This window comes from Cibotium barometz, chromosome 18 (assembly GCF_041138505.1).
Source record: "Cibotium barometz isolate CiBa-2024 chromosome 18, ASM4113850v1, whole genome shotgun sequence".
Classification (NCBI taxonomy): domain Eukaryota; kingdom Viridiplantae; phylum Streptophyta; class Polypodiopsida; order Cyatheales; family Cibotiaceae; genus Cibotium; species Cibotium barometz.
Genome location: NC_141063.1, coordinates 2,818,161 through 2,830,765, shown reverse-complemented (window position 1 = coordinate 2,830,765; position 12,605 = coordinate 2,818,161). Strand labels below are relative to the sequence as shown.

The 12,605-nt window shown below is 41.1% G+C and overlaps 1 protein-coding gene and 1 long non-coding RNA gene across 7 annotated transcripts; both read right to left on the bottom strand.

Annotated features, from left to right (window-relative positions):
• Positions 1-5,488: 5,488 nt before the first annotated feature.
• On the bottom strand, positions 5,489-8,900 carry LOC147628828 (uncharacterized). The gene is made up of 3 exons (XR_015267824.1): positions 8,789-8,900; positions 6,060-6,172; positions 5,489-5,715 (listed from the first exon to the last, which is right to left on the bottom strand). It is a non-coding gene; the product is annotated as an uncharacterized LOC147628828 (long non-coding RNA).
• Positions 8,794-11,085, bottom strand: LOC147628827 (uncharacterized). Of its 6 annotated transcripts, none has more exons than XR_015267823.1 (3): positions 9,786-11,085; positions 9,452-9,557; positions 8,794-9,240 (listed from the first exon to the last, which is right to left on the bottom strand). XR_015267823.1 is itself a non-coding variant. In XM_086811985.1 (2 exons), exon 1 carries the CDS (start codon positions 10,713-10,715, stop codon positions 9,801-9,803), a length of 915 nt encoding a protein of 304 aa, XP_086668111.1. In that variant the 5' UTR covers positions 10,716-11,085; the 3' UTR covers positions 8,794-9,557; positions 9,786-9,800. The 6 variants fall into 6 exon arrangements, 4 of the variants coding, with proteins under 4 accessions (XP_086668111.1, XP_086668112.1, XP_086668110.1 ...); XR_015267822.1 differs by having other exon boundaries at positions 9,790-11,085; XM_086811985.1 differs by having other exon boundaries at positions 8,794-9,557.
• Positions 11,086-12,605: the final 1,520 nt, after the last annotated feature.

Here is a 12,605-nt window from a genome sequence, read left to right as displayed (position 1 = left end):
AACCTCCTCTTGCTACTAGAAGCACATGGGGAAAAACTATTTGTATACCATCCAAGTCCTCCCTAGCTTTTGCGGCATTCGGGACACGAAGTATCATCCTAGCCTGGACTTTACTGTTGTTCTTGCAATCCTTGGCCAAATGACCCTCCTTTCGACAAGAGTAGCAATGACATCGTCTTGTCTCTTGCACTATAGCAAGTTCCCGATTCTGTCACTAGGAGAGAATCTTACTTGCCCATGAGGAAACAAGGACAGATTCCTCCTCCAAAAGCGGGAACCCATATCCACAGCAATAGCACACCTCTGCAAAGCAAGCCTTTGTGCCACCGTGATGATCTCAACAATCCACCACCAATCTCCAAAACTTCTTCAACAAAACAAGTCACAAGGATCAATCAACCCCCTCTCAAAACTTAGAGAGAAAGGGGCTAAACAGCAGCAAATAGTCCACCAAAACACATCAGAAAGCATCCTCTAGAGGGGGAAAGAAGACGGGGAAGAAGAGGATCAGTCGAAGCCACTTGTTGGGCTGCACCATATGCAAACACCCCACCCTCCATTGTTGTCCAGGGCTACAAAAGATCATACCAAAAACCACCAACCGTCACATAAAATGCTCAAAGAAGATAAAAATGCAACCAAGAAGGGTTTAACGCAAGGGCTAGAGCACCACTCGAGGCAAAACGTTAATGAAGAAGAGGCTCCTAATAAAGCGAAATGCAGCCAACAACAAAACACACCCCACCAATCACCAACCAATGCAACCCCCAGATTGTACCTAGACTCCGGCGAGGAAACGCAGGGCAGGCGCAGTAGGAGATGAAAATGATGATCAAGAAAGGAGTGTAGGAGAAGAAAACGCAACCACTGTCAAAAATGCAGCAATGTCTTCGTCCACCAAAAACCACAAAAGAGGGAGTAAAAATGCACAAGTGGGAAGAAGGGACCTAGTCATCTAATACCATGATAAAGTTGCACAAAGCGGAACAAAAGATAGGAGAGAGAGAGAGAGAGAGAGAGAGAGAGAGAGAGATAGATCAGATAATAAACATCTTTATTATGTACCAAGAGAACTTTTACAATGGCAAAACCAACTAGCAGCAGATGGTGTAGAGAACAAGTGCGTGTGAATGAATGAACTGAATTAACAAGTGAGAAGGGAAGAGCCCTTTATATAGTGAGAAAAGAAGCTAGCCAATTTTCCTTAAGGAGCTCGCTGTCAAAACAGCAAAAATACCCATGACAAACATGACAAAATACATGTGTCCAAATAAAAGGTCCAGATCCCAAAACACTGAGATGCACAAATTCTAACACTCAGTGTGAACAATGGCACTATAGGTCTCAGTATGTTTATAGACTTGTTTAAAAGAAAGATCATGGAGGATCAGCTATGGCATTGGAATACCCTTTGATGTAAGCTTTTAGATCCTCGTACAAGTCACGATTAGATTGGAGGGGTGTAAAGATGGAAGCTACATCATCATAAAATAAGGTTGCATCTCCTAATGCAGATCTAAAATGAGGTGTAGCAACATCCTTCCTAACAAACTCTCTAGATCTTTCAATCTCATTGTCAATTGAATACTCATTTGTAGTATCATCTAAAGAATCCTCTTCTAAAGAATCCTCTTCTAATTTATCCTCATCATGGTTCGATGGATCTGTTTTGGTAGATAGTGTGTCCTCCTCTTGAAAAGAAAATTGGTCCTCCTCTTCCTATTGGTTTTGGGGATTACTAGTTTGAGCATGGTCCCTTGAGATTGTTGTTTGCTAAGGCTCTTTTAAAGAGCCTTGTTCTCATCTAGGGGTGGTGGATCGAGACTTAGTGCCTTGATTTGACTTTAAATTGCACTAGATAGGGTGCTAGACCTCATTTCTTCACCTGATATTTCTTGGATCACTAGCAAGTTCCTATTGTTCTTTTCCATGCGACAAGAAGGAATCTTCTTTTGAGCTCTTGTATAGCAATGTTCACATACATTGGGTCCTTGGTGTCAATGCTTGTACATTGTGTTGCTTTTACCTCCCATGGGTTTATGCTTTCTTCAGGTCTTTCCCTTGTCTTGACCTTTAGTCTTAACCTCTTCAATTTGTGTAGCTTTGGCTTTCTTGGTTTTAGGAAGTTGTGAATCTTTTTTGGTTATTGTTTCAAGATATTTCCCTCTACCCCTTGTGTAGAGTGTTCTTTTTTAGGCTTTTTTCTTTAGTTCACACCTTGGCATGCAAATGTGTAATCATATTTAGTGAAACCATAGATAAGTGTCCATTCTGACAAATTGAAGATATTGAGGGTTGGGTAATAAAAGGCAGCCTGTAATAAAGCATCTCTCCTTGAGAAGTCTTTGAACATGTCATCGATGGCACATCGTTCACACGTGGGTTATGTGGCATCAAGAACTATAGGTGCATTCCACACTAGGGAGTATGCAACCTTGTATGGTCCACGATAATAGAAACACTACACTATTTGTCTAACTACCTCCTTATAGTTTTTATCCCTAGTTTTGTATCTATTTGAGTCAAGAAGACTAAATGTGTGCATGGGGCTCCTTGATTTTAACGTGATTACTGTGCAATTGGTGCATGTGAATACATACAATGTGGGATATCATGACTGAAGCCTTGCAATCACTACTACAGTATAGAAAGCTTGGCTTAGGATACATGAAATGTGAATTGGGATGATGGTTCCCACAATGTACGCAACACATTAGGTCCATAAGAGAGAGATCATAAGGGGTTGCTAATAATTTAGCTCATACCCTTTCTTATAGTGACTTTCTAAGCTTTCAAGCAAGGCATTACATAATTGTGCTATGAACATCTCAAAGATTAATGTCTCTTTGATTCTTACTTTCACTGGTTTAGACAAGGAAGAGTTCATATTTAATGGTATCTTCCATCATGTTGTCGTCTAAATGGATTTGTTCTTTGCAACATTGATTAAAAGAATCTAGATTTAAGACTATAATCAAATTGTGCAAAGTGTTTTACTTTAGTCCCATAAGGAAACATCGCTTCATTAGTGTATCATTGAGTTTCTCCCAGTCCTCACTTTATGAATTCATGGTTTTCATGCATAAGATGTCATCGTGTACAGTTTCCTTAGGTATCCACTCTATCACGTAGAGCTTTGTTGCAGTACTCCACCTAGGGCCTTGCCTAGAGAATCCGTAGATAAAGGCAATCTCTTCAGAGTTTTGAAATTTACCTTAATCGTATGCATCAACATGATGAACCATCTACCTATTGGCCTTATCCACTAAGCATAAAGTTTGAGTGCATGCACCATAGTATGGCAATCTAGGTTTACAAATGTGCTACACATCACTGCTCAGACCTTTGCATGAATTAAACAAGATCATTAGACCCATCATATTTGCACATTGACTTGGAAATTTCTATGGACACAACTCTAGATGACTCTTTTGGGTCATGTGCAGGTCATTTGGTTAAAGCACCATGCAATCCTTATGGAATCCCCCATCCTAAATTGTTCAATATTTCTAGATCTTGGGCATCTAGGAGTTGTGAGGTTTCTAGGGTACCAGATTTTCTATGATTTGCAAGAAAGTCAAACCAATTGTTGTATTTGGCATAGGACTAGTCACCATGGGAATTGGCATCACCAAGGGTTTGAAACCTGGTGGCATACTTGGAGGCGTAAGATTGATCCAATGCATGGCAGACATGATTGAGAGTTGTACTTGAGATGTGGGTCTCAAGGGCTATTAGGTTTCAGCTATTGGATTAAGTTTCAATATTAGCACATTTAACTCCTTATATAGGTTAGCCATTATATTACGACCAGCATTCTCCTTTTTTTGTTTTTGCTTTTGCTTTTTGGTTTCCTTATAGCCCAAAACAACCTTTGTATACTTGGTCTACCCTCTATCAAGCTTGTTTTTACTTATTTTAGCACTTTTTTTTCTCGATTTTCGAGTTGACTTTTGCGATAGTTGGTCAAGGCTAAAACGATGAAAATCGACTTGGTCTATCTCGTAAACCTTGAGGCCAGTAAACTTGTTCTAGTGCTCATCTCCAAGATCTTTCAAGGCTCTTTAAATCTACAAACCTGTGAGAACAAGACTACTTTTTATACTCTCTTTTTTACAAGTACCCCATAGTTTTTCAGAGTGATTATGCAAGCTGTGATCACGCTTCGTGATTACATAACCATGATTTTTCAAACATGATCGTGATTTTTTTACCGTGGTCGTGCGTGATTTCTTGATTGTGATTTTTTTACCATGACTATAATCTTCTAGCCGCGATTTTTCAATGTGATTATGGAGCCGTGATCACACTCCGCGATTATACAACCATGATTTTTTGACGTGATTATGTAGCTATAATCACGCTCCATGATTTTTTCAACGTGATTATGCAAGTCGCATTCTATTATTATATTTTTTTAATGTGTGTGTGTGTGTGTGTGTGTGTGTGTGTGTGTGTGTGTATTTTAGGACCACCTGGCAAACACAGCTCACCTAGGCATCAATGGTTTTCATTTTGACTAGGTGCTTTTTTTAAAGGATGGATTTCAAAAAGGTATGAGTGAGAAACGTCAACACCCCACTTACACCCTCTTTAAAGCTTATGGCGCATTCCCTCTTTATTCATTACACATGCATTGAAGGTCTCTTACACATGCCATTCCAAAAGAGAGAAGATTCAAACCAACTAGTCTGCTTTAATTAACTCTGATAAGTTCTAAAAAATTATAAGTCATGAAGAATTAATCAAGGATTAACTTCCTTACTATTTTTTTTCTTTGTGGCTAACTCTTGGGCTCAAATTAATCATTAATTATGAATTAATTTAACACAACCAAACATATCATTAGACTACTTATGTGATTCCTAAACCATGTAATCAATTTACTAATCTAAGATTAATTATAATTTAATTTATTGCTATTTACTCTTGTGTGCAATGAAAAAAGAAAGCAAGAATCTCCAAATTGATGGAGTAATTGGATGTTCTGATGCACCCAAACACACTTAAAATACTTAAATAAGACTCATGAAAAATATTTTTTTCTTAAATAAAAATTATTCTTGATAATTATTAATCATCCCAAAGTCAATCCATTAAGAAAAATTAATGAAAATCAAGAGTTTTTTTATAAATCGTAGATTAAGCTACCTAAGATATATGTTAACACTAAATCACTAACATACAACACAAAATTTATCTAAGGAGCCAAAGCTAAGCAAAATAACTCTATATTAAATAGAGCAAAAAAATAAACTAATATTTATATTTTGATAGAAATGATGCAATCTAAACCTAACATCATATACTATGTGCATGCTATATGAACACTAAAAACTACTCTACACGCAATCAAAATAACAAATAAAGCAAAAAATTAAGCTACCAAATATTTTTTATGCACAAAAAGAGAGCAAAAAATCACCAAAACTTACACAAATCTCTATTAAAACCACTTCTTTTTTGTGAAAATGCACTATTGGGCGATGAGTTATATGTAGATTTGAAGAACGACATAAAAAGCCAAAGGATTGCTCCTCGGTAGTAACGCCAAAAATGTTTTGGCCCATTCTAATCACTCCTAAAAACACCTTTACAAGAGCTTACCTTTGTAAGAAATAACTATCATTGAGAATCTTTCCAATGGCTGAACTCGAGCACGCTACTTTGAGAGCTCTACACCTCCTTGGGTAGCAATTTCTGTCACTTTCTCTCCTACAAGTATTGTCACACCCTCACATTAGAATACGGGTCCTTATTCCTTCTTTTACTTCAAAGCACTTAGACACACTCACTAGCATATATTAGAGAAGACAATTAACAAGAGGATTAACAAGAGAGCAAGACTCTATTGCACAATGAGAGAGTATATTATAAAGCCATAAGTGTTCAGACACACTTAAACTATGCTCAATTAGGTGTCCCCAAGGTTCATAAGTGACCTATTACTTATACAATGTTTATCTCATAATTCATGCGTGAAATACATTCATAGGGAACTCATCTACCTTGTTGCCACACATCTTGGAGTGAGAATCACCATAAATATTCTGTCATACCATTTTCAGATACCCATCCAAGTTGTAAATTTAAACACCATTTCTTCATAGAGTGATCATGCATGCTTTTGGTATCTCCGTCTTTGCTATTTGATGTAGAATTATAGTAGCACCTATTGTTAACCCCAAAATCAGTCAACACCTAATGTAAAGAAATAAGATGTTACGAGTTACAAAAGACCTGAACACAAAATCAAGTTTCACCCCAAAAAAAAAGTGAGAAACTAAACATTACGAAAACACTCAAGATAAATTTAAAAGAAACTTTACAAAAGACTCTAAAAGCAATTAAAAACAAGTTTAAAAATCAAATTCTACTTGACAAAGTTTCACTTAATTTACGATAAAAACACAAAATGCTCAAATCCACGTCATAGCGATGAAAATGGGCGGAGAAAAACATAGAAGGTAAACGTAGGACTTCCACAGAGTAACTAGGATGGCAACAATGCTCAACGTAGAACTCTTTTGAAGCCGGGCAAATATGCATGATGTCTCATTGACCTTCAATGGTTCAAGTAGTAGTATTAACCCGTTGGCGCCCATCGCATATCTTTTACCATATCATGACCTTTTCCCACACCCCCTCCCTATTCCCCCATATATCTCCACCACCAGCATCCACTACAGCATAATATGATCTCGTGTGCACTTATACCAACATGCGACAAGACTTGATCTTTCAACACCTCATCTCTCATAGCTTCTTACTTCCACTATTTATGAGTCAGCTTTTTCATACACCATTTGTTCCACTGGAGTGGAAAGCCACACGTCTCCAACCTATAGGAAAAGACAAAAGGTTAAGGATCTTTGCATGAGAAATGTAGAAATCATTTCAGCATATTACCCGTTGAAAGAAAGGAGTATTCCTCACTAAGCACGAGTTGAATCTATACCTACTCTTTCGTAATGCAAAGAGCTCAAATGATTGGCGCAATCTTGAAGAAAAGAGATCACTTAACACCACCCATCATAGACCCCAACATATGGGAGACCCATGCACATGATATCTCTAATTAGGTCTCACTTTATATATCACACATCCCACTCCACCACAACCAACGCTTCAAAAGCCCTATTGAATCTACATAAATGAAAAGACCATCAAAATCCCCAGACAGAGAACTTTGCCCATGGATGGAGCCTTTGGCCTCTACCTTACTTAGCCAGCATCTTTGATAGGGCTTTGTGTAAGGGTTTCCCTCCCTCGTGGACCACCAACACCACTGTACCAGTCCCCTCTGGATCCTGGTAGCTAGTGTATTATCATGATTGGTCATAGTTTGGCCAAAGTTCATGGGGCATTGTTTGAGGCTAAGGAGAGAGAGAGAGAGAGAGAGAGAGAGAGAGAGAGAGAGGATAGGGGGAAATATTCGACCCTAATCATATCTTTCCTCTCATCAAGGGAGATAAGAGCACACAGACATTGAGTCTACTGCCACGCTATGGACTTTCTTAAGGCTTTTGATTCAGTGCCAAGAGTGGAGCTTTATCAATACCTGTGGGAGCCTAATTTTCCATCAAAAATGATATGGGTTGGCACAATTGCGGTCAAACAAGTCCGTCCACTCCCTCCAACTCTATTTGGATTGTACATAGAAAAAATAAACACTGTCAATTGCTAATCATTGGATAAGACAGCATCATCAATGTAAGCCTCATATTTGTTCTTGTGGTGGCCAGGGAGCTTTGGATGCTGCCCAACTCAGAGAATACTACTCTGCATTTTCGTATGCTCAGACAAGCCAAAGAAGGCAAATGGGCCAAAAACAGGAAAACATCACAGCAAAACCAGATCTTTATGCTTCTAAAAGGATCAACAAATATTGAGAATATATTGAGCAAGAGTCTGGAGGACAAACCACAATGACTTGGCTCAAGCACCAAGAGAACAGATGCATAAAGGAGATCTACTTTTCGAGTAAAGATTTTGGCTAAACTTCACTATAACATCAGATGTGGAGGCTGCTTATAATGCACTTGTAAAGGCTGCTTATAATCCCAATCAAATGCACTTGACAATCTTAACTAACCTTCAAAGTGTTGAGTACTGTAATCGATAGACCGTTTTCACCCGCACAGGTCTGCCACAATATAGCTAGCAGTTCCCTGCAAGGGTTGGCCTTCAAGGGCAACCAATTACATGCCTTTACTGCCAACCTCTTATCTGCCAGCTTGCATGCTGCCCCCACAACCCCCAAACAAAACACCCAACTCCCGATGCAGTATATGTGACTAAAAACCTTGTTAACTCTAGAGCTTTTAGCTTTATGTTCTGCATGTAGCTGCACGGACGAGAGGATTTCATGCACACCTACAGTGTCATTTCCACACCCTTGCTTAAAAACAAGTTCCACCAGTCCAACCACTTTGATGTAACAAAGTAGCTGTGAATCTAGGTGGAGAACGTATAGTCAGGTTCAGCTCCTACAAGAATGGAAGTGCAAAACCTGCACATTAACTATAATATGCAGCATAAGACAAGTCATTCTTCATCATTCCTTAGACATACATACTGGCGGGAAACAATCAAGATGCTGTCAGCATGTAAGATGCAATATTTTATGTTTTCAGTGAGGTTGGTTCTCTTTGGTGGACTCTTCATATCATCAATTATCACTAAGGAAGTAAAGGGAGAGGATCAGATTCTGTTTCATGCAACTCACTACAATGCAATCCAGTTTTATTTATGTACGCAATAATCATGCACTCGGATTTAATTGCACCTGAAAGTTGTAATCAATATCTGAATTTCAGTAGGATCTGCCAGAACCTCAACTTCCATGGAGAGAATCCAGTTAAGCATTGATACACTTGCTAGAAACAAACACGTGAAGGAAATTACAGCTCTTGAATCAGAAAGCAAGACCAACACGACAGGACAGGTTGCCTCAAGCCTCTCTCTAACAATTTGTTGCAGCAGCAAGGTGTGTCATTCTGTAGCATTCCTTGCAGCTTGTGAACTTCAATCTGCCTGTGAAAATAGGGCTCTCCAAAGACTTCCAACCATTCTCCTACAGCAAGGTGTGTCGTTCTGTAGGATTCCTTGCAGCTTGTGAACTTCAATCCGCCTGTGAAAATAGGGCTCTCCAATGACTTCCAACCATTCTCCTAGCTCCTGCTTTAACACGTAACAACACTGCGAGCATGTATGCTAACCTTGACAATCCTTGGGCGCCTGCCACATAACTAAAAGAATAAAAGAAGCATCCATCGAACACACCAGCATCGTTGACCAAAAGTCACTTCTAATCTACGGTTTACATCAATAATGGAGTCCATAAATAATCAACTCACAATTTCTAGCCTAAATTGACAGCAATAGCATAATAAACAAGTTTGTAAATTTAAGCGATTGTGGCTTGACAAGCGGTCTACATTAACGTTACCATCGAAAAGTTGGCAGGCAATAGCTCTCCACTGGGAAAACTTCTTGCTACTACGAGAGCAAGAGTCGTCTTGAAATGCAAGATGATTGTCAAAAGCAAAAAGTGGCTGTTGGAGGCAAAACATCCATAATAAGCAATAAATAGCTAGCACTTCTCACATTACGATAGCCAGTTTTTTTTCCTCTCGGCTTATGCCCTTTTATGGCCATATCTGATCTATCACGAAATGAAGTGGATGGATGCACACGATCAGTTCACAAACATAACTGAAAGAATTACAGGAAGAAGAACAGCTGCAAAAGACAAAATGTGTACAAATGCGTTAAAGGAAGACCTACGTCCTAGTTGATTAATCCTCGGGTGATTGAGCTTTCTTGCTCTTCTTGCTGCTAATTAGAGCCTTGCTGAACAAGTCCGCTATCTGTTTCTGTGAGTCCAGAACCATCTCCGTGCGCCTCAGGTCCATGTCGGCTCGGAACCGCTCGGTCTCTCTGTGCATCTGGATCTTCATCTGTTCCATCCGAAGGAAACCCTGTCCCAGGGAGCGGATAACCGACACCAGTTCCGCAAACGGGGCAGCCTCAGCCTGCCTGCGAAGGCCCGTGCTGCCAGGCTTTTCGGGGTTTCTGTGGTCATCCCTCTTGTTGAAGGCACTAGGGGCCTCACAGAGGCCGTGCTTCCTGTTGAGGGAGGAGTAAGAGCCATCGTTGTCGTCCAGGAGTGCGTCCTGATGATGATTATGATGATGACGACGTCGCTTGCGGTTGGAGAAGACCTTCGGAGGGGGCTGGTCCGAGTCCTCTCCATCTTCGTCCAAGCTCATGGCGGACTCGGCCTTCTGTAACTCCAGATCTGCAAATGGCAGGACGGCCTTGATGCCCCCGGCCGCTTCTGCAGCGGCGGCAGGGCCCCTCTCCATGAGGTCCATCCGCTCGAAGAAGGGCCAGCGAGAAGATCTGGGACCCTTGCGGAGGAAGAGTTGGCGCTCTGCTCTGTACTTCCGCCGGAGCTTCTCCACCTTGTGGCGGCACTGCACAGAGGACTTCTCGGTGGCGTCAGGGTGGCCTGCGCAGCGGGCGGCGAGCGACTCCGCGACCTCCTCCCAGTGGCTCGTGCGGAGCTGACCGCGCTTGAGGGCGTACCACTTCTGCTGGTAGGCGTCGATGAGGTTCAAGGTCTCCATGGGGGTCCATGTGCCTGGGGGCTTCTTGGCCAACTGCTCCTGCTGCTGTTCATCCTGCGGCTCAGCGTCATCGGACGCCATGGCTGACAAGAGAGAAGGTGCGTGGATGAAGGGGTAAAGAGCAGGGCGGGTAGATTGAAGGGGTGGTGAGCCGGCGTTAAGGCGGTGGCGCGTCCTTCAACCCCCATTGCCTCAGGGTGCTGCACACACACCGGGCCGGCCGCGTCCGCCCGAAGGAGCCAGTCAGTTTGGCTGATGGGCGGCCGCCGTCAGGTCATGTCCGCTTCTTGATGGGCGGAAAGGCACCATTAATTCTTACGTGGTGGACGTACTCCATAGTCTTCTTGATGGACCATTAATTCTTATTCACAGCCACGACATCTAAGGGCCAAATTCCCTCAATTCTATATGTGCCTCTCGTGTTCTTCCTCAGTTTCTCAGCCTCCCACGATTTGAGAGAGAGAGAGAGAGAGATGCATGTAGACTCTAATAAAGAGAGAGAGAGAGAGAGAGAGAGAGAGATGAATGCATATTGCTATTAGGAGAGAGAGAGTTTTAAGTTTGATTTTCAGCTTGCATAAAAGAATCCGCAAAGTGACACTTGCAACAAAAATACGTTCGATAAAAATATCATGATAGCTGGATGCTTCTATGATCTTTTGCTTTCCTAACACTAGTGGGCAACCCGTGCTTCGCACGTCTTTTGAGACTCCAAATTCAAATTCTACCAAACCTCTTCCTCCCCCTTCCCAAACCTCCAAATTCTTGCCATGTGTGGCAGTTTTGTGAAACTCTTCCTTAAGATAATATATAGAGAGATAATATAGAGATAAAGATGCCACAAAGTGACGGTTGGTAAAACATGTCATAGATATTAAAGTCCACCTATCTTTGCAACATTGGTATTAAGGTTGTAAAGGCCCCTCTCCCAAGGTATTTACATACACAAACTCACATACAAATGAGCCACAATCCCAACTATATAGCCTAATAACTAGTTTGCACAGCCATAAGGATTGTCTCCAATCAGTCTCTAATCCTAGTTCTGTGATGTCTAAGCACGGGACATAACATTCTCCCCAAGGAAGACTAGGAGACAAAATTTGGATATTGGCGTCTGAGTGAAGCAACATTTTTCCAAGTGTTATCTTCATCAATACAATCCCTCCATCTACTCAACCACTTAGAAACTGACATGTTTCCCTATGTTCCTCCACAATAGTCATTGGCTCATGGAGAGCATAGACAGATAGATCCTCAAGTCTCTAAGCTCCTGGTGGTAAATCAAGTTATCTCCTGCACCCATCACCTCTTTCAATCTGTACCAACATGAAAGACGGGATGCACAGGTACTCCATCTGGGAGAAGCAACCTCATTAATATTTTTCAAGATCACATAAGGTCCATAATATCTTTTACAAGACAACTTATAGAATTTTCCAGTCTACATCACCACATGAGAGTTTTTAGGGATTCTCAAGTAAACCCATTGGCCTTCTTCCATGACTCTAGCTAATCGCTTTTTTTTAATTAGCATAAATGTGTGCTTTGTCATGCTCTTTATGCTCTCTCTTGGAAACGGTAGCATCTCTTGCTTACTGTTTCAAGAAGTCAACCATAACACCAACTCAGACTTTCTCTAAGCCAATCACCCACCACGGAGCTCTAGGGTGATAAGACATACATCACCATAAAAGGGCTCATCTTATTACTTTCTCTAAGCCAACCACGGGGCTCTATGTCATGAACCATAGAGCTTGATTTCCACATGTACATAGGGGCCCATGGGCAAAAGGAGAAAGTGGCTATAAATAGGGCTTGGGGGACATTGGTAGGATCTTTTGACGCTTTTACTAATTTTGGTCATCTTGTACCTTTGGGCTCCATCTATGGAGATTTGGCCTTCCATGGTCAAGTTCATGGCTAGCTTGAAAGCCATCCTCTTGGTGAGAGGTTAAACACACTTAGGCT

Excerpts from the sequence above, each read along its gene's own strand:
- LOC147628827 (XM_086811985.1), bottom strand. The coding sequence starts at position 10,715 with ATGGCGTCCGATGACGCTGAGCCGCAGGATGAACAGCAGCAGGAGCAG.